At 45.6% G+C, this 21,291-nt stretch overlaps 1 protein-coding gene across 4 annotated transcripts in view; it reads right to left on the minus strand.

The window, feature by feature from the left end:
* Positions 1-7,891: 7,891 nt before the first annotated feature.
* The window catches only part of LOC147028806 (cytochrome b-245 light chain-like), a 35,602-nt gene continuing 22,202 nt past the window's right edge, over positions 7,892-21,291 (minus strand). For all 4 annotated transcript variants that reach the window (XM_085879536.1, XM_085879534.1, XM_085879537.1 and 1 more), the window contains 3 exons: positions 12,499-12,582; positions 10,217-10,298; positions 7,892-9,237 (listed from right to left, as the gene is read on the minus strand). In XM_085879536.1, coding sequence (XP_085735662.1) covers positions 9,016-9,237; positions 10,217-10,298; positions 12,499-12,582 — 388 coding nt within the window. In that variant the 3' untranslated portion in view covers positions 7,892-9,015. The remainder of the gene's footprint in view (positions 9,238-10,216; positions 10,299-12,498; positions 12,583-21,291) is intronic.

Raw genomic sequence — 21,291 nt, forward strand, 5'->3', positions numbered from 1 at the left:
AGAAGGGCATGAACAAGATGGGGATAGAGATGGGATAGAAGGACATGAACAAGATGGGGATAGAGATGGGATAGAAGGACATGAACAAGATGGGGATAGAGATGGGATAAAAGGACATGAACAAGATGAGGATAGAGATGGGATAGAAGGACATGAACAAGATGGGGATAGAGATGGGATAGAAGGACATGAACAAGATGGGGATAGAGATGGGATAGAAGGACATGAACAAGATGGGGATAGAGATGGGATAGAAGGACATGAACAAGATGGGGATAGAGATGGGATAGAAGGACATGAACAAGATGGGGATAGAGATGGGATAAAAGGACATGAACAAGATGGGGATAGAGATGGGATAGAAGGACATGAACAAGATGGGGATAGAGATGGGATAGAAGGACATGAACAAGATGGGGATAGAGATGGGATAAAAATCACATTTAAATACCTCATTCAAAACTCATGGTGCTTTGTGCGGTTATACGGCGCTCAGCACGGTATATCTACAGCGCTGTTCACAGGAAACCATCACAGTGGCCCCAAATCCTGACGAAGAAGACACCTGGCGCAAATCTCGCACATTCAAATTCGCATTTCACACTCGCGGCGCTCGGCGCTGTTGGCAGCCGTGTGGTGCTGCTCACACTGAACAATCAACGCAGCTGTGTGGATGAGGTAGCGTGGACGGAGGATGTATCTATGGCGTCATTTGGGGCTATCCTGGACTCTCCGCGGAGATGCAATGAGTCTCTCACGTAGGTCTCGGGATCATACACGTCACTCGTCCTGCACGCTGACAAAGCCTCCACGGGGCGATATGGGCTGCTGCAGAATATCTCGGCATCATGTTTTGCACTCGTGAATTACGGTGCAAGGATGAGGGTCGACAAGCATTCCTCGTCTCCCACACCATGACCAATGTTCAGGACTTTGCCACACACAAGACAACAACCTTGATCACGTGAACCCACCCTCCCATCTTCGCAGCACATTTCACACTTCTTAGCCAGCCTTTGCCTCCCCTGGTTCACCGGGGTGACAAAGGAGGCTGTAAATGTGGCAGCGTCACACACGTAACACGCAGGAGTGCATCGTGTGACGATTTCTCGAGCACGCAAAGTACACAAACCTCATGAAGCACATACGATTAATTAATTATCCATCACTCATCCTTCCAACCACGCCCTTCCATGTCCATGCCCATGATTCCATGTATCACTCAACCCTATTAAATCACACTCTCATCGTAACACTCGCATCGGTGACAAATTCCTCGCATGCATTCGTGCAAGTTTCTCCCATTTTGTCCCCGAAGCCACCAATGTTACCATGGTCACTAACTCCTGTAACCATGCCCCTCCACTATTAACCACAAGTTGTTGTTTTTAACCACACCCACGTGACGTGCGCGTCTTTTCTGGACTACATTACATCCTACACGGCGGTGCTAACCACATTCTCCATGCACCATCTCTGCAATCTGAAAGACCGAGGACAAACGAAGTAGGACCCAGGTAGAAGAGACGCCACAAATCACAAAGGAGCAAGCAGGAACCATGAAGAAGAGACAGAGAGAGAAGGGTTCAGTCTGCGTGCTTATATTATGTCCCATGGGGGTGATTGAACCGCCCAGTGGTCTATGTGCCTGACAGATGATTTTTGGGCTGTGCTGATTGGCTGACTTGCCAGGGGTTGGTTGGCTGGCCTGGAGATGACAGATGGTAGCCTTTGGCCAAATTTGCCATTGCTGTCATGGACCGTGCTGATTGGCTGCCTAGAGTGAAAAATACACATTGAGACAGATGTATGACGAGGAAAGGTAAGAATGTAGAGAGGGGTTAAAGGCAGGGATTCGGGGTAGGGGACATGGCACTGATGTGACAACATATCCATCAGCTATGACCTCTCCTCAGCTGCCCTACATCAAAGTTGGCCTCCAAAGCCAGCCAGCAACTGGGAATCTGCCATTTTTTCAGACATCAGAACTACTCATAGCCTACAATACCTTTGGCTGTAGATAATTTGACATTTGAGTACTGCTCTCTTCAAAGGGATGGCTTCCCCACTTCCCATCTGTACTTCCTGGAGTCTGTGGAGTCTCAAGCTGTAAACATGATTGCCATCTCCCATAATGAGGTAGAAGTACAATGGCTGTCGCTCTCGCATGCAGATATGGTAGTGGCTCTTTATTACTGCCTCTCCTCCTGCTCTCAGCTCTCTTACCTTCCCCAGCTCCTCCAGCATATACGTGTTCGGTCCGTTAGCCCCTCCTGGTTAAACTCCTAATATTCCAGCCTTGGTGCACACCTATACTCTTTTGTTCCATTTTCTACCTTTTGTTGAATTGCCTTCTGGACGTGTTTCAATCACACTCTTTCCTCCAAGATTTCAAGCCGGCGGTGCACCACCATCTCATGTCAATCCCTGGGATTTTTCTTCCCCACTTAACCCGACATAACCTTACCTTCTTGCAGGTCGTGTTTCTCTTTTCCTCTTGGTTCCCTTGCTTGTTTCAAACTGTGGCCCCACTATCATTTCGTTGCCAATTTATGATTTCAGTTCACTCTTCCATGAGCCTCGATTATTATTATTATTTATTTTTACAACAGCTTCGTATGACGTCGTTTTTACATATTTTTAACTCACTGTTGGAGAATTGTATTGAACTCACTATTTTTTTGTTTTTGAAATTTTGAACTCATTAAGCCTAACCCGAACATTTTCCGGTTGAAACTTTTTTAATCACCGTTTTTACTGCCGTGTCTCCAAATTGTTTTTTCACCTAAAAGTTTATCTTGTCTGACGCAATTGCGACGAAGTGGTGAGTTTGATCCAAAGTCTAAAAGAATGTCCATGTGATGGAACAATTCCCCCCTCTGCAGCTTACTTAGTCACACTACACTTTGTGAAAAATAAAATTTATTTAATAGTTTCAATAACTTTCTTCTTAGTGGACATAAAATAATTTTGTGCGATGCAACAGAATCACCCTATGTACCTAATCTGATTAGCAGTCACTATGTAACTATCACTCTTGTTACAATGAAAATCTGAGAATGTCAAGATCAGGAGAGATTATATAAATTATTATAATCTTTTACTGTTTTAATTTTGAAACACATATAAGCAAGAAGGTTTTAATTGCTCATAATTATCTAACTCTTGAGTTGTAAATTTTTTTTAAATATAATTGTTTCTGATTTGATATTGCATGGTGTCTATTGTGGGTTCCATTCCTATGGCTGCTCACTCTCAGACACCTCCATGACAAGTGTGGCAGACTGACAGGTATACCAATACCCCCAACATGAGTTGAGGGAGCCTTCAGCAATTTATTTCCAATCCTGTAGAGCAGGGGTCGGGAACGTGTGGCTCGCGAGCCAGGTGTGGCTCTTTTGATGATTGCATCTGGCTCGCAGATAAAATTGGAGTTTGAAACTTTCAAAGCCCAATATTTCTCGCGGAAGCTTTACCTATAGTTTGAATGGTGTCGTGCTTCATTCACGTGCAGGGCTGAACTTGGCAGAAGGAGAGAAGAAAAAACGCCTCCAAATTGGCTGAAGCGGTTTTTGTTTCGTCCAATCATGCGGCCGACGCGAGTAGTGATTTCGGTTCCTCCAATGACGTGCCGCCGCCGAGACGCGTCACGGAATTCATCTCGACCAATCACGCGCCACCGCTGAGGCGACAGCATCCCAGAGTCGGCCGGCCGTGCCGCACCTCTCGAGTATGTCAGCCCGTGCGCAGGCCAGCCAAACTCACTTGGGTCAACATCTCCCTCTCTCTCATTTGCTCAAATCTAACCCTTCGACGAAGAAGATGGCGAAAAGAAAAAAAGATGAGGAGTATCGTACATTTCAGGACGAATGGGCCGAAGAATTCGCCTTTGTGGAGAGAGCAGGTTCTGTGGTGTGTCTAATTTGCAATGACAAAATTGCATCGATGAAACGGTCGAATATAAAGCGGCACTTCGACACGCGCCATGCTACCTTTGCATCAAAATACCCTGTGGGAGACAGCAGAAAGAAAGCGTGCCAAGAGCTACTGAGCAGGGTGCAAGCCAGCCAGCAGCAACTCCGCGTATGGACCCGGCAAGGTGACTATAATTCCGCTCGCTTTGCTGGATCTTTCGCAATAGTGAGGAACGGAAAACCATTCACAGATGTCGAGTATGCAAAAACGTTCATGCTGGATGTCGCCAATGAACTTTTTGATGATCTTCTGAACAAAGACAAGATAATCAAACGGATACAAGACATGCCTCTGTCGGCAAGAGCTGTTCATGATCGTACCATCGTGATGGCAAACCAAGTGGAGGAAACGCAAGTGAAGGACATAAATACAGCGCCGTTCTTTTCCCTGGCTTTGGATGAGTCAACAGACGTAAGCCATTTGTCGCAGTTCAGTGTGATTGCAAGATATGCTGCTGGTGATACACTGCGCGAAGAAAGTCTTGCTGTTCTGCCAATAAAAGGGTCCACAAGAGGTGAGTATTTATTCAAGTCTTTCATGGAGTTCGCTCAAGAAAAAATCTACGAATGGATAAACTTATCTCGGTGTGTACTGATGGTGCTCCGTGTATGGTGGGGAAAAACAAAGGATTTGTGGCGCTTCTCCGTGAACATGAAAATAGACCCATCCTAAGTTTCCATTGCATTCTACACCAGGAGGCACTTTGTGCTCAGATGTGTGATGGGCAGCTTGGCGAAGTGATGTCGCTGGTCATTCGTGTGATCAACTTTATTGTTGCCCGAGCCTTAAATGCTCGCCAGTTTAAAATACTGCTGGATGAAGTTGGAAATAACTATCACGGTCTGCTTTTGCACAGCAATGTGCGTTGGTTGTCAAGAGGGAAGGTGCTTAGCCGTTTTGCGGCTTGCCTGAACGAAATCCGGACGTTCCTTGAAATGAAAGGGATTGAGCATCCTGAGCTTGCCGAAACTGAGTGGCTCCTCAAGTTTTACTATCTCGTGGATATGACTGAACATCTGAACGAGCTCAACGTGAAAATGCAAGGCATTGGAAATACAGTGTTATCCCTTCAACAAGCCGTGTTTGCTTTTGAAAACAAGCTGGAGCTCTTTATCATGGATCTTGAAACAGGTCGTTTACTACATTTTGAAAAACTGAGACAATTTAAAGATGCATGCACAGCAAGTGAGCCCACTCAAAGCTTTGATCTCCACCAGTTAGCTGGCTTCACATCCAGTCTCCTACAGTCATTCAAAGCACGCTTTGGAGAATTTCATGAGCACACTCGTCTTTTTAAGTTCATCACCCATCCAAACGAGTGTTCACTGAACACAGCTGACCTGAGTTACATTCCTGGTGTCTCCGTCAGAGATTTTGAAGCAGAAGTGGCTAACCTGAAGGCCTCAGACATGTGGGTGAATAAGTTCAAGTCACTGAATGAAGATTTGGAAAGAATCGCACGACAGAAAGCGGAGTTGGCGAGCAAGCACATGTGGACAGAAATGAAAAAACTTCAACCCGAAGACCAGCTGATTATCAAAACTTGGAACGCGCTTCCTGTCACATACCTCACACTGCAGCGTGTGAGTATTGCTGTATTGACCTTGTTTGGATCTACGTATGCATGTGAGCAGTCATTCTCACATCTTAAAAACATCAAGTCCAACCTACGATCACGTCTAACGGATGAAAGCCTCAACGCTTGCATGAAGCTTAACCTCACCAAGTACCAACCAGACTACAAAGCCATCAGCAAATCCATGCAGCACCAGAAGTCCCATTAATGGTGAGTATTATAACAACATTATTTAAAAGAATAAATTCAGAGGCTTATTATACTCACATTTAGTTGAATTCAGTCTTAAAATATGTTATATGGCTCTCACTGAAATAGATTTCCAAATATTTTGCTTTAATGGCTCTCCGAGTCAAAAACGTTCCCGACCCCTGCTGTAGAGGATTGATATGCTCTGTTTAATGGTAAAGCATTTATTGCATGGTGTTGAGGCTCAAAAACGTTTTTTTTTTTCCCATAGTGAACCAGCCAGAAGCATGACTGCAGTAACAAACATGGCTGTAAGGTAAAGCTCGACAGGCAGCTTGGGTCGGACCGAGCATGGCAATTATGGTTTGCTATCTTGTGTTAAAGGAAGAACAGCTTGACCAAACTCGGTGGTGTAATGGTTAGAGCATCCACTTCAAACCTGGTAGATCAGTGGTTCATCAGTGGTTCAAACCCCAGCTGAATCATACCAATGACATTAGAAATAGTATGTGCTGCTTCCTTCCTTGAAATTCAGCATTTAAGAGCATGGACAATCCCCATAGTTTGGAAAAAATGGGGAAGAAGAAATCCTGCCTTAGTAATAGTAAATGCCCTGCTGAGTGTGGTGAAGGTGGTGCCATTGTTGTGGCATCGGTGGTACCCAGAGTGCCCTGGGAAATGATGGCACTTCCCCCAAGCTCAGTGTTTGGGTTTGTCTTGTCTAACAGTCCTGTCTTGTGTCTCGTGTATTTGCCTGTGCATGTGTCTGTATATTTGTCCACTCCATGACGAGCCTTATTTTTCTCTAAAACAGGTAAAGATATTCAAATGAAGCAGACAGACACGAACGTCAACCATTATTTTATCATAGTAAATATTTATGATCACCACTGTGGTCCACATATTCCAGCCAACATTCAAGTAGGTTTTACCTCCACCACCGAAGGTGAAGGAGGTTATGTTTTCACCCCTTTATGTCTGTTTGTTTGTGTGCAGGATATCTCAAAAAGTTGTGGACAGATCCAGATGGAATTTGGTGGACAGGTTGAGTGTGTGACAAGGACGAACTGAGTCGATTTTGGTGAAGATCCGGATCTGACTACGAGAATTATTTCATTGTTAAAGTGATTCTTCACCATTGATAGGGCCAAAACGATATAGTATTGTATAGCATGACATTTCAAAAATGTATTGGGCCCGATATGTTCTCGTGGATCAGGCATTACGTGGCGGAGGTATACGCTCTACCGAGTGCCCTTCCAGTTGATGCTGTCACGATAAACCTGTGCACCCTGCTGACTTCACCAGTGCTTCACATCATCATTGGAAAAACTGTAAGGGCACTCTTCGACATCATGACGTCACCAGATATGCCTTCGCCCACATTACATCATCATACATACTGTACGAAGTTTGATTTCAATCTCAGAACCCAGATTCAAAATATTAAATAATTTTGGCTGTCAGACCATGCATCTAATTAGGTTGAAATTTAAAACACACATATATATTATATATATATATATATATATATATATATATATATATATATATATATATATATTCCCTATGACAACTAGATCATTATTGTGATGTTTCACGTCAATTGATGAAGTGGTTCAAGATAATTTTTTTTTTAATTTTTGCTCAATCCAATGAGGCTGCCAGACCATGTGACCTATGACGTCATGATCATTAAAACATTCCACCTGAGTAGTCGTACCTATGGTGAAAATTTCGCAGCAATTTTATAAATGGTTACAGAGAAAATTAGCATGGATGGACATACGGACGGACGGACTGGCAACTTCATCAGCGGAAGCATAATAATGTTCTCACCAAAGGTGTTCCTTCAATTTGGGAGAGATGAAAATCTTATGGAGCCAAATTGTGGCTGGTGAGCCTTTGTGGTGGTACTCCATTGACCGTCTTACTCTCAGCATTGTAATGGTGCACCCAACGTTCATCTTCAGCACTTCACAGCACCGACAACATTATGCTGCCCTCTGCCATCTTGACTAACATAACACCGAGACATCTAGTGTGAGAATCATGAAAGTTTGCACCATGGTGGGAAGAACTAATGTGCAGACTGCACTTTGTTTCATTTTAATATCGTTACCTGTTTTGGAGAAAAATAAGAGGCATTGCTTTTCAACACACCCTCATAGTTTTATTAATACAATGGTCATCAATCATATCATAAAACTTATTTCCTGCCTTTTCAAAACAAAACTTGAAAATATTCAGCAGTTTTTGAGACTTTAGGGTTCTGCATAATGTATCGCACAGGGATGGCAAACGTCATCAAGTCAAAGATCATGCAACTTGATTCAAATCCACAATTGCAGCCACCACAGAATTATCCAAAAACAGTCAAAAATCAAAAAGCAATTATGAGCACTTTTAATGAAACTTTGTATATGCAATCAACATTGGGGAACGCATGAAATGTGAAATGATTTTTTGGATTTGACCCACGGTTCATGCCCCAGGGGTGGGGGCCAAAAATGATCAACTTTGCTTTCGGGGATTCGCTGTCGTTTTTATTCATACAAGATGATTAGCATCATTCTCAAGTTGTACATCGGTCTTGATAGTTATTGTTTTTTTTAAACAATTTCAATCTCACATATTGAAGACATCAAAGTCTACGAAGATTTTTTTTTTTAATTTCACTTAGTTTGACCAACTACATTGAGTAGACATAAGAAGACACTATGTTTAGTAATTAAATGTTACAAAATACTGTTAAGTAATCTTTCCCTTCCAGGCAGCACCAATGGTACAGTACCTTTAATTTCAAGCTATAATATTGGCTGATTTAAGGATATATGCAATTGATCAGCCATGGTGTTAATTACAATCAATGAATGTCTAAGTTCTTGGCATGGTGAGGATACCATGAGAGCGTCGAGACTAAGATTTACCTGTTTGGTTTCGGCAATGGAGGCCGAAATTGTTGGAACCCAGAATCAATGCTGAATTTTCAAAGAGCTCATGATACTAGTTACCAATCAAAAAACGATGAATCGGTGCGACTCCATAATTACAGAAATGAACACCATGAGCCTGAAGGTCACTGTCTTTTACAAAGGTCGAAACTCAGCCATTCTCAGGCTGAGTATCTTGCATTGTTTGGAGTCGATAGTTTCTCAGCCATTCTCAACGAAACTCAGGCCATTCACCAAATCACTTGCTGGAGTAGGAATAAACATCATGTCAATGTCAGATGACATTGGAATAAAAGTTGAAAACTGAATATGTACTGAGAATCAGGAGGATATGGTTGATCCATTCTGCATGGGTGTAATGTCAGATTGCTTTGACAAGAAAAACATCATGGATGCTGATTGAGTGGTACATGTTCCAGTAATCGATGGGATTGCTCTCGGATCTGCTGAAGTAGAGGAAGATGATGGGCTTTGAAGGTTGGGATTGAGCTTTGGACACGTTGTATGGCTGCAAGGTTTCCATCGTTCACCATTTAAAGCAGCCTGTGATAGGACAAAAAAAAATAAAAGAAGAAAGTTGTTACCATAAATGAAATGGAAGGGAAGCCAAGTCAGAAGACATAAATATGCTTCTATTGAAATCAGTATGACAGCAGGTACTCAAATTAAATTTAGTCCAAATACCAATTACTGAGCAGCTGGGTGATGGTGTGGGTAAAGTCTTATTAAATTTCCCTTACAAGTATATGGTTCGATCTCTATGCTGCTCAGTGAAAATTCTGCACCGAGTGATGGAGTTGAGGACCTGTCAAGGCCTAATCTAACTTTGAAGTGTTCACAAGTTGTCAACTGGCTGGGTGATGGGTGGATCTTGTAGTGGTTAACTATTTTCTATTTTTTCTGCTGTTCCACCTGAGGGCAGGTTCAGTGTTATGAAAGCAGCCCCATAGCACGGATTACATTGGGTGGGTTGCTTTTACCTTCCCCGTGGTAGTCACGGGAGGAGTTTGGAATTAAACCAAGGTGATAGCCATAGCTCACATATTCTTCACGGAAAATACCATGGGAGCTTTGAAGTTCATAATCTAATGCTGGGAGGTGGAACTCCCAGTTTAACATGCAACTGATGGATGGCGCACACATTGATGACGCGGCCAGCAAGATGATTTATAGCTCGGTTGAGATTCAAAACTAGTAAGTGTGCGTACCTCTAAGCTATCCTGCCAGCCAAGTTAACAATTACGAAATTGTAAAACTATCGACTCCAAACAATGCAAGATATGCAACTGTTTTAAAATTTGAAGATATGCAACTGTTTTAAAATTTGAATGTAACGTCTTCAAAGTATCTATTGGGTCATGTCATCAGGAAGCGCAAGAAGTGAGTGGCCTCTTGATCGTCCACTGCCCGTCTTCAGGCGTTGATATTCATTCACCCCCTCACATATACATTTTTTTTGCAGTCAGTCAGGGAGAAATACATGCATGTACTGATATAATAAAGTGCCATAGATAGTCCTTACCATTAAGTAGACAACACTCGCAATCGCAAAGCAGATAGTACCAAGGATGGTGGAAAGAAGAAAACCACCTGGTACAGCCACACTGTAACAGACATCAGATATTGCAATTATGACACAAAAACAATATGAATAATGTACAGTACCTGTATTTTGGGGGGTTTTTCACGTGAGAAATAGAATTTTTTTTTAAATAAATAAAGCCAAGTGACTGTGGTGTGTACGAATGGTCAAATCATGATTGACAATAGTGTTAACTTAGTATTCTAAGTTGCTGTGGTTTGAAGGCCAATACTTTGAGGTTGATAACTCAAATCATATGCTATTAGATGTCCAATCATTTGTCCATTTCTTGAATAATCAATACGTTGATTTAAGAAGACCAAATTTTGGTATTCTATCTCCCACCCTTCCCCTTGCCTCACAACTGTTGCATTTTCCATGGATGAAGCACACAAAAATACCAAGCAGAGGTATGTGGCATGAGCTGTTCCAGTTGTGGTATGATCACCAATGTACCACTCTTTGTGGAGTTTCTGTGCAGCCAAACCAGTTCCAGGGCAAGAGTTATGCTGGGTGCTTTACTGTTGCCTTCCCAGCTGTCACTGAGGGCAGGAATCTTTAATCTGTTCAGAGTGCTGGTGATAACTCACCGACTCTGAATGAAGGGCACTATGGCATCTTTAATGTCCACAAACTAATGCGAGCGAATGCGACACCCAGTTTAACATCCATGTGAGTGACGGTACATTTTGTGATGGAATGCCTTGCCGGTGAGGCATCACTCCAACAGCTTCTAGCTGGGCTGAGATTCAAACCTAAGGAAAACGGCTCAAAGCCAAGTTCACAAACCTCAAAGCTGTCCTACCAACCCACATCGAAAGTACAATCTGAAAGTGCTGCAAATTATACATGTTGGTTCAGCAGCTATCCTTTCACAAATTACACTGTAACCAATGTATTGGTTCACGAGTCAGTAAGTGACCACTATATTCGTTATGGGTATGTCTGTCTGTCTGTCCTGAGCATAGCTCCGTGGGTTTTGATCCGATCCTGATAAAATTTGGGTGGGAGGTTTATATCATGATCTAGTTGTGTTTTCCTGAGAATGGGCGTGCTGCGCCCATTATGGGCGGAGCCACATCCAAAAAAACGTGTTTTAAGGGGGTAGCCGATTTCAAGTTACATCTTCTCCGAGGGGGTTTGTCGAATCTGGCAGGGGTTTCGGTATTTGGTTAGCCCAATGACACCTGCATAGCCCCACGGAGCTCTTTTTCATTTTCATTCCAAGGTCACAAGGTCACTAACTTAGAAAATTGCGAATTTTGACGTAAAAATCATACGACCGCCCAAACTTTGAGAGCTGGGATGACAATATTTTTTTTTTTATGCATAATCTTGAGGTCATTCCTCACCTAAAGTCTTGAAACCATTTTGCTCTATCTCGAACACCTTGCCCATGGCGCCTCCTTCAAGTTTGTTTTTATGCTGATTTCATCAAAGTATGGATAATAATCCGAGGAGTGCAAAATGCCATATAGCCTATATGACGTTATATTGTTCCTGGAATGTTCCAGAGGAAGTTTTGCACCAAAGGTCATAATCCTTGACCTTTAAAGTAAACAAAGGTCAAATTTTCAAAGTTGTGGGAATCAAACCGGGTTTTCGACCTTCTTCGACGAACTAACTCCAATAAGCTATAGCACGTATCCTGTTTCCTTATTTTATTGTCCACAACATTGTTTTGTGACCTTTAAAGGTTATGCAAAGGTCAAATTTTGAAAGTTGTTGAACGAAACCGGGTTTTCGACGTTTTGCAGCTAATAACCTGTCACTCGTACCACATCATGTTGATCATTTTTATAACTTGGTCAAACATTATCACATTCTCTCATCCTTGACTTCTGAAACAATCTACATCGTCAAATACCGCTCGTGAACAATTGTCGTCTTCAGACTTGTCATCATTTATGTTTTTCCTGATTCCTGCCAGTTTGCCCGTGGCATCCCCTCGAAGGTCAAAAAATAAAAAAAAAGCGAACCGTGTACATCGCTCGTGAACCATCGCAGTCTCCAGACTTGTTTCTTTTTAATTCACTGTGGAATAATAATTTGACAATAGTACAACAAAAGAAAGCTATTTTTTGGACAATCAAAAAAATAAAAATGACATGAGCACTGATGACTGTGTAAGTGTACTTAGGTATCATTTGCACTTGTGAGAAAAACAATTTTAAGCATAGCCCAAAATATATTTGCAGGTGTGCACTCAAAGTGGTTCTCACAGCATCAACAGCATGGCACGGATGTAGTAGTTTGATGTAATGGGACCAAGAGCCCCCAGAAACATAGCTAGATGGTGCTGGCCTCTGCAACAACAAAGAAACAACAACACATTGTCCAATTTTAACAAATTATCTTGGCTATTAATGCATCTATGTTTTGAGAATTTCTCACAAAGAAACTAAGGTAAATTTCCAGTACAAGAAGGACCTGCTGCCTGCGGTAGGGTGGGTGGGGAAATAGGGGGTGCTTTAAGATGGAGGTGGCCATCCCAACATAGTAGAACTTTCCCATGCTCACCAAGTACAACCACCATGTTTCAAAGCATTTCGTCCCACAATGAACAGCCAAGTATTTGTCGAGGCATTTCCCCCAAATCTATGATGACTTTTACGCAAAGAATTGGCATATTTTAGAATGATTTGTACAACTTCTGAAAGTTTGATACATATTTCATTGATAACATCCAGTTTTCAATTCTGCCTAGCGGAGCAAGAGTGCATAAAATACAGAGCACGTATGTAAAATGGCCAAGTAGTTTTACACTATATAAGGTTTTCATACAGAGATACTTTTGTAATACTGTAAAACACCAGATGTTACAACACACTCTCCAACTGGAAGTGGTGATACACATTTACAAAGTCAGAGAACTTGCACCCTCCCCTCCCCTCCCCTCCCATTTCCCGAACCCACTGCAACTAAGAATTTATTTTCTTTATTAACACCGAAAATCATGCGCACACCCCAAGTACAACCACCAAATTTCAACTCATTCCATCAAGTGGTTTGGGAACACAAGAAAAAAAAAAACACATATCGGAGTTACGAACTATTATCTTTGGATATCAGAATTACGAACGAATCAGAATTTCACAGTGATGCGCTGCTCCGATGCATGCTCCCATACCTGACCTACCTGTCAGTCCGTCAGTCCGTCAGTCCGTCAGTCCGTCAGTCCGTCAGTCAGTCAGTCAGTCTCATCCATAACTCCAAGACCATGAAACCTCGCAGCACCAAACTTTGCATGCATACAAAGGGAACTCCAAGGTGGTGCATGAATGAAAATTGGGTGTCTGGGTTAATTAAAACACCCCTTTTGAAAATAATTTAAGGGATGCTCATCACGAAAACCAAAATAAGCCTTACCAAGATGGCGGTGCGCCATCTTGGTCAGCTGTCTGTCAGCTCGCAGGAGTCTTTAGCCACCATTTTTTGGGCCTGCTCAAAAATGCCTTGGCTTGGAACAGGCCACCACGATTTCTTAACGACTGTTTTTTTTAACTTTAACTTTCCTCACATATCGAATGCCTGATCATCATAACGAAGAATAGCTGGATACATTGTAATGCAAATAAAACGCCAGCTTTCATGGCTTTATCTAATTTCCACACATGCCATAAGCGACACAATCTCTTAAACTAAGTCGAATTTCAGAATTTAAACTCCACAATTGAACTTAGCAACAGTTCCAACTTCTAAAAAAAAACAAACATAAAATAAATAATAATTTTTTTTTTAAAGAGTTTGTCCAATTTGGACATAGTTTCACATTTTGGGTGTCTCTGGGAGGTGTTTAATATGGCAGATCGGCGATCACTAAATCCATGCCAAGCTAGCCGTTCCTTATGAACTGTTTCATTTGAGTGCTTCCTCGAGTTCTTGAGTCACTTGGCAAGCGCTCTACAATATTCGCAATGTCACTAAATAGTGTATATCGATCGACTTGAACAAAGTTCAGGGGCTACTTGCCTGCGTTGGCCCCACATTGTTCTGCGATGTGTCAGGTTGTGGCTGGCTCGTTGAAAATGTGCAATTTTATTTTACATGGTTTCCCATTTTTGTACCATCTTCTTTCATCATACGACCCATCTCTTCAGCAGAGATAAATACAGATAGAAAAATTAAACACTTCGATTTTAGAAGTTTCTTCAACCGTGTCATTGGAGTCTTTGCTTGGAGCGCTCTTCAAGCTGCCATGGCGATACCACAGCAAGGTTATCCGTGTGGACATTTCCGGTATTCAGACAAAATGAATTAGATCATTACAATGAGAAAAAAAAAATGTTTTCAGTGACAAAACAAGGAATCACCACAACACGGCAGGATAGCCAAGAGGTAAGCACGCCCAGTCTAAACCGTCTAGCCCGTGTACGAATCCTGACCCAGCAATAAACTGTCATCCAGGTGTTTCACAGGCAGGGTGATTCATTAATGTGTGTGCCGTTTCTTGGATGGACGTTAAAACTGGGCGTCATATATCTATAAATAAATATATTTATATATATATATATATCTATATATATATATATATATTTATATATATATATATATATATATATATATATATATATCTCGCTTCCTCCTCTCGCTTCCTCCTCTCGCTTCCTCCTCTCGCTTCCTCCTCTCGCTTCCTCTCTCTCCCACCCCTCTTCCTCTCTCTCCCACCCCTCTTCCTCTCTCTCCCACCCCTCTTCCTCTCTCTCCCACCCCTCTTCCTCTCTCACCCACCCCTCTTCCTCTCTCTCCCACCTCTCTTCCCCTCTCTCCCACCTCTCTTCCCCTCTCTCCCACCTCTCTTCCCCTCTCTCCCACCTCTCTTCCCCTCTCTCCCACCTCTCTTCCCCACCTCTCCCACCTCTCTTCCCCACCTCTCCCACCTCTCCCACCTCTCCCACCTCTCCCACCTCTCTTCCTCTCTCTCCCACCTCTCTTCCTCTCTCTCCCACCTCTCTTCCTCTCTCTCCCACCTCTCTTCCTCTCTCTCCCACCTCTCTTCCTCTCTCTCCCACCTCTCTTCCTCTCTCTCCCACCTCTCTTCCTCTCTCTCCCACCTCTCTTCCTCTCTCTCCCACCTCTCTTCCTCTCTCTCCCACCTCTCTTCCTCTCTCTCCCACCTCTCTTCCTCTCTCTCCCACCTCTCTTCCTCTCTCTCCCACCTCTCTTCCTCTCTCTCCCACCTCTCTTCCTCTCTCTCCCACCTCTCTTCCTCTCTCTCCCACCTCTCTTCCTCTCTCTCCCACCTCTCTTCCTCTCTCTCCCACCTCTCTTCCTCTCTCTCCCACCTCTCTTCCTCTCTCTCCCACCTCTCTTCCTCTCTCTCCCACCTCTCTTCCTCTCTCTCCCACCTCTCTTCCTCTCTCTCCCACCTCTCTTCCTCTCTCTCCCACCTCTCTTCCTCTCTCTCCCACCTCTCTTCCTCTCTCTCCCACCTCTCTTCCTCTCTCTCCCACCTCTCTTCCTCTCTCTCCCACCTCTCTTCCTCTCTCACCCCTCTCCCTATCTCTCTCTCCCACCCCTCTCCCTCTCTCTCTCTCCCACCCCTCTCCCTCTTTCTCTCTCTCTCTCCCACCCCTCTCCCTCTTTCTCTCTCTCTCTCTCTCCCACCCCTCTCCCTCTTTCTCTCTCTCTCTCTCTCCCACCCCTCTCCCTCTTTCTCTCTCTCTCTCTCTCCCACCCCTCTCCCTCTTTCTCTCTCTCTCTCTCTCCCACCCCTCTCCCTCTTTCTCTCTCTCTCTCTCTCCCACCCCTCTCCCTCTTTCTCTCTCTCCCAACCCCTCTCCCTCTTTCTCTCTCTCCCAACCCCTCTCCCCCTTTCTCTCTCCCAACCCCTCTCCCCCTTTCTCTCTCCCAACCCCTCTCCCCCTATCTCTCTCTCCCACCCCTCTCCCCCTATCTCTCTCCCACCCCTCTCCCTCTTTCTCTGTCTCCCTCCCACCCCTCTTCCCCTATCTCTCTCCCACCCCTCTCCCTCTTTCTCTCTTTCTCTCTCTCCCACCCCTCTCCCTCTCTCTCTCTTTCTCTCTCTCCCACCCCTCTCCCTCTCTCTCTCTTTCTCTCTCTCCCACCCCTCTCCCTCTCTTTCTCTCTCTCCCACCCCTCTCCCTCTCTCTCTCTTTCTCTCTCTCCCACCCCTCTCCCTCTCTCTCTCTTTCTCTCCCACCCACCCCTCTCCCTCTCTCTTTCTCTCCCACCCACCCCTCTCCCTCTCTCTTTCTCTCCCACCCACCCCTCTCCCTCTCTCTTTCTCTCCCACCCACCCCTCTCCCTCTCTCTCTCTCCCACCCACCCCTCTCCCTCTCTCTCTCTCTCTCCCACCCACCCCTCTCCCTTTTTCTCTCTCTCCCACCCATCCCTCTCCCTCTTTCTCTCTCTCCCACCCACCCCTCTCCCTCTCCCTCTTTCTCTCTCTCCCACCCACCCCTCTCCCTCTCCCTCTTTCTCTCTCTCTCCCACCCCTCTCTCTCTCTCTCTCTCTCTCTCCCACCCCTCTCCCTCTCTCTCTCTCTCTCTCTCCCACCCCTCTCCCTCTCTCTCTCTCTCTCTCCCACCCCTCTCTCTCTCTCTCTCTCCCACCCCTCTCCCTCTTTCTCTGTCTCCCTCCCACCCCTCTTCCCCTATCTCTCTCCCACCCCTCTCCCTCTCTCTCCCACCCCTCTCCCTCTCTCTCCCACCCCTCTCCCTCTCTCTCCCACCCCTCTCCCTCTCTCTCCCACCCCTCTCCCTCTCTCTCCCACCCCTCTCCCTCACACACCCACCCCTCTCCCACTCTCACCCACCCCTCTCCCTCTCTCTCCCACCCCACTCCCTCTCTCTCCCACCCCTCTCCCTCTCTCTTTCTCTCCCACCCACCCCTCTCCCTCTCTCTTTCTCTCCCACCCACCCCTCTCCCTCTCTCTTTCTCTCCCACCCACCCCTCTCCCTCTCTCTTTCTCTCTCCCACCCACCCCTCTCCCTCTCTCTTTCTCTCCCACCCACCCCTCTCCCTCTCTCTTTCTCTCCCACCCACCCCTCTCCCTCTCTCTTTCTCTCCCACCCACACCTCTCCCTTTTTCTCTCTCTCCCACCCATCCCTCTCCCTCTTTCTCTCTCTCTCTCTCCCACCCACCCCTCTCCCTCTCCCTCTCCCTCTTTCTCTCTCTCTCCCACCCCTCTCCCTCTCTCTCTCTCCCACCCCTCTCCCTCTCCCTCTCTCTCTCTCTCTCCCACCCCTCTCCCTCTCCCTCTCTCTCTCTCTCTCCCACCCCTCTCTCTCTCCCTCTCTCTCTCTCTCCCACCCCTCTCCCTCTTTCTCTGTCTCCCTCCCACCCCTCTTCCCCTATCTCTCTCCCACCCCTCTCCCTCTCTCTCCCACCCCTCTCCCTCTCTCTTTCTCTCCCACCCCTCTCCCTCTCTCTTTCTCTCCCACCCCTCTCCCTCTCTCTTTCTCTCCCACCCCTCTCCCTCTCTCTTTCTCTCCCACCCACCCCTCTCCCTCTCTCTTTCTCTCCCACCCACCCCTCTCCCTCTCTCTTTCTCTCCCACCCACCCCTCTCCCTCTCTCTTTCTCTTTCTCTCCCACCCACCCCTCTCCCTCTCTCTTTCTCTTTCTCTCCCACCCACCCCTCTCCCTCTCTCTTTCTCTCCCACCCACCCCTCTCCCTCTCTCTTTCTCTCCCACCCACCCCTCTCCCTCTCTCTTTCTCTTTCTCTCCCACCCACCCCTCCTCCTCTCTCTTTCTCTTTCTCTCCCTCCCTCCCCTCTCCCTCTCTTTTCTCTTTCTCTCCCACCCACCCCTCTCCCTCTCTCTGTCTCTTTCTCTCCCACCCACCCCGCTCTCTGTCTCTGTCTCTGTCTCTGTCTCTTTCTCTCCCACCCACCCCTCTCACTGTCTCTGTCTCTGACTCTGTCTCTGTCTCTGTCTCTGTCTCTGTCTCTTTCTCTCCCACCCACCCCTGTCTCTGTCTCTGTCTCTGTCTCTGTCTCTGTCTCTGTCTCTGTCTCTGTCTCTGTCTCTGTCTCTGTCTCTGTCTCTGTCTCTGTCTCTGTCTCTGTCTCTGTCTCTGTCTCTGTCTCTGTCTCTGTCTCTGTCTCTGTCTCTGTCTCTGTCTCTGTCTCTGTCTCTGTCTCTGTCTCTGTCTCTGTCTCTGTCTCAGTCTGTCTGTCTCTGTCTCTGTCTCTGTCTCTGTCTCTGTCTCTCCCACCCCTCTGTCTCTGTCTCTGTCTCTCCCACCCCTCTGTCTCTGTCTCTGTCTCTCCCACCCCTCTGTCTCTGTCTCTCTCTCTCCCACCCCTCTCCCCCTATCTCTCTCTCTCTCCCACCCCTCTCCCCCTATCTCTCTCTCTCCCACCCCTCTCCCCCTATCTCTCTCTCCCACCCCTCTCCCCCTATCTCTCTCTCCCACCCCTCTCCCCTATCTCTCTCTCCCACCCCTCTCCCCCTATCTCTCTCTCCCACCCCTCTCCCCCTATCTCTCTCTCCCACCCCTCTCCCCCTATCTCTCTCCCTCCCACCCCTCTCCCCCTATCTCTCTCTCCCTCCCACCCCTCTCCCCCTATCTCTCTCTCCTTCCCACCCCTCTCCCCCTATCTCTCTCTCCCTCCCACCCCTCTTCCCCTATCTCTCTCCCACCCCTCTCCCTCCCTCTTTCTCTCCCACCCACCCCTCTCCCTCTCTCTCTCTCCCACCCACACCTCTCCCTTTTTCTCTCTCTCCCACCCATCCCTCTCCCTCTTTCTCTCTCTCTCCCACCCCTCTCCCTCCCCTCTCCCTCTTTCTCCCTCTTTCTCTCTCTCTCCCACCCCTCTCCCTCTCCCTCTTTCTCTCTCTCTCCCACCCCTCTCCCTCTCCCTCTCTCTCTCCCACCCACCCCTCTCCCTCTTTCTCTCTCTCCCACCCCTCTCCCTCTCTCTCTCTCCCACCCCTCTCTCTCTCTCCCACCTCTCTCTCTCTCTCCCTCTCTCCCTCTCTCCCTCTCTCCCTCTCTCCCTCTCTCCCTCTCTCCCTCTCTCCCTCTCTCCCTCTCTCTCTCCCTCTCCCTCTCTCTCCCATCCCCCCTTCCCCTCTGTTGACGGGATTGAGGCATGTACGAATCAGATTCGGAGTGAGCCGACCAGAGGGGTGCAAAGGTCACTTCATGTGCGAGCATGCACGCATCGAGGCAGGCCTTTGCAAGGTAGATAGCGTAGGTTTAAAATGCTCTCGCCCAGTTTTATATGGAACCCGGTGGTTAAAAAGAAAATACTGCTGTTTGGGCACATTTTATAGCCCTTCCCTTCCCTTCAAGCTGCCTTCCCTTCTCCTCCTCTTGCGCTGCCTTCCCTTCCACTCACCACCTTCACTCTACCTCCCGTCATGCTTACCTCCTCCCAAACACTCCCCTCTCCACGATGTGGAAGAAAAATAATTATATTCATGTATTCTCAATTATATTCATTTGTTGAATTGTTGCTGGTGCTTTATAAATATATATTTTGTACTATTGTCAAATCGGCTCAGTAATGTTTCCCTTTTCCCCGAGTCTTTTGACCTACAAAGTGATAAATAAATATCTTGCTTTGAAAAGTCTTGCTCGCTGCATAGCAACAGGGTGACCGGGTTGATAACACTGCAAACTTTTGCCATGAGTGTTATTCTTTCCCTCCCACCCAAAGTGGCCACGTATTGCGGTTCTGAGTTATTTCGCCTAGTGCCTATCAACTCATCCCGTAATTAAATTGCCAAATGTCTCACCCCTCCATTTTATTTGGATGTCAAATGAGTACAAGAGGGATAGCTTCGGACTTCTAGTTAGTGAAGTTCATTCGATGTTTCAGTGAATCATTGAATGTTCTTGCTTAAAGATTCTCTTTTGTATGCTGATCGATCGATCATGTGGAAATTGAGTTATTTTTCCGCCACAATTTTGGCACCTAAACAGGGACCACAAACCCCCGGCAGGGCTGGGAACAACATCGTCTTGCACAACAGTAAGCAAGTGGCCACGAACTAAGATGTTTGCTCTTACTTCAGATTGGACGCTGCATCTCTCAGCCAAATGGGTAATGTCGTACTCCATTAATAGGAGAGGTATACAAAGGAGAACCCTTAGTGACAGGCCTAAAAATTAGGGGGTTTGAGACCTCTTAAGATAACAGGATTTATCCTGCGAATTCGAATGTTTTAAATAGAGGTTCGAGACCTCTAACAGAGAGTTGAAGGCTCTGCCATGCTAACAGGGGTTGGAGGTCTCTGAAAGGAAGGGGGGTCAGCCCCCCCCACCACCTCCCAAGAGAGGGTTGGAGGCCCTGCTCGTTAAGAACTTCAAGTCCCCAAGGGGAATGAATAAGTGTTACTAATATTTATCGAGTTACCTCTTTGGATTTTTTTTTTGTTTGTTCATTGTGCTCACTGGAAGTTTACTTGCTGTGAAACTGTTGCATTGTTATTGTGTGGAGGTGTTATGGATTTCTAAATCTATTTGATTGGAAATGTTAAGTTTTGTGTTAAGGACATAATTTGGGTGTTCCAAAAGTTGAAACAACTATTTGTTTTAGTCATAAGTTGAATGTTTATGAAATAATTTTTATACAACCTCGTTTTGTGCTCGATCAATTTTGGCAGCTCATCAGTCATCTGCTGTCCAGTTTAATATCAAGTTTTGTCTTAATCATACAAGTCTCGTAGAGTCTGCACTTTTGAAACAGCAGTACAATTTAAAACCAGTATGATCGGTTATATCACAGTAAGGTACACTGTTGGTTATTGATAACTTGTATTGATTGATCGATTGATACATGATAATCAATCATTGTAGCTATGGACCTCGTGACATGGGATGATCTATTAATTAAGGGTCGACAAATGTTACTGAGAATTGAATACAGATAACATATCAAGTTGAGGTACTTACATAATATTGAAGGAGGGTTCTATGTTATTAAATTGATCGATAGATTGGTCAATATTATATATTAGGAATCATAAGTTAACTGTCAGGGGAAATCAATATGCAAGGGAAATCAGCATGGGATTTATATAACCATAATGCAGAAT

Source organism: Eptatretus burgeri, chromosome 4 (assembly GCF_056783735.1).
Source record: "Eptatretus burgeri isolate ZD-2024b chromosome 4, Ebu_testis_v1, whole genome shotgun sequence".
Lineage (NCBI taxonomy): Eukaryota > Metazoa > Chordata > Myxini > Myxiniformes > Myxinidae > Eptatretus > Eptatretus burgeri.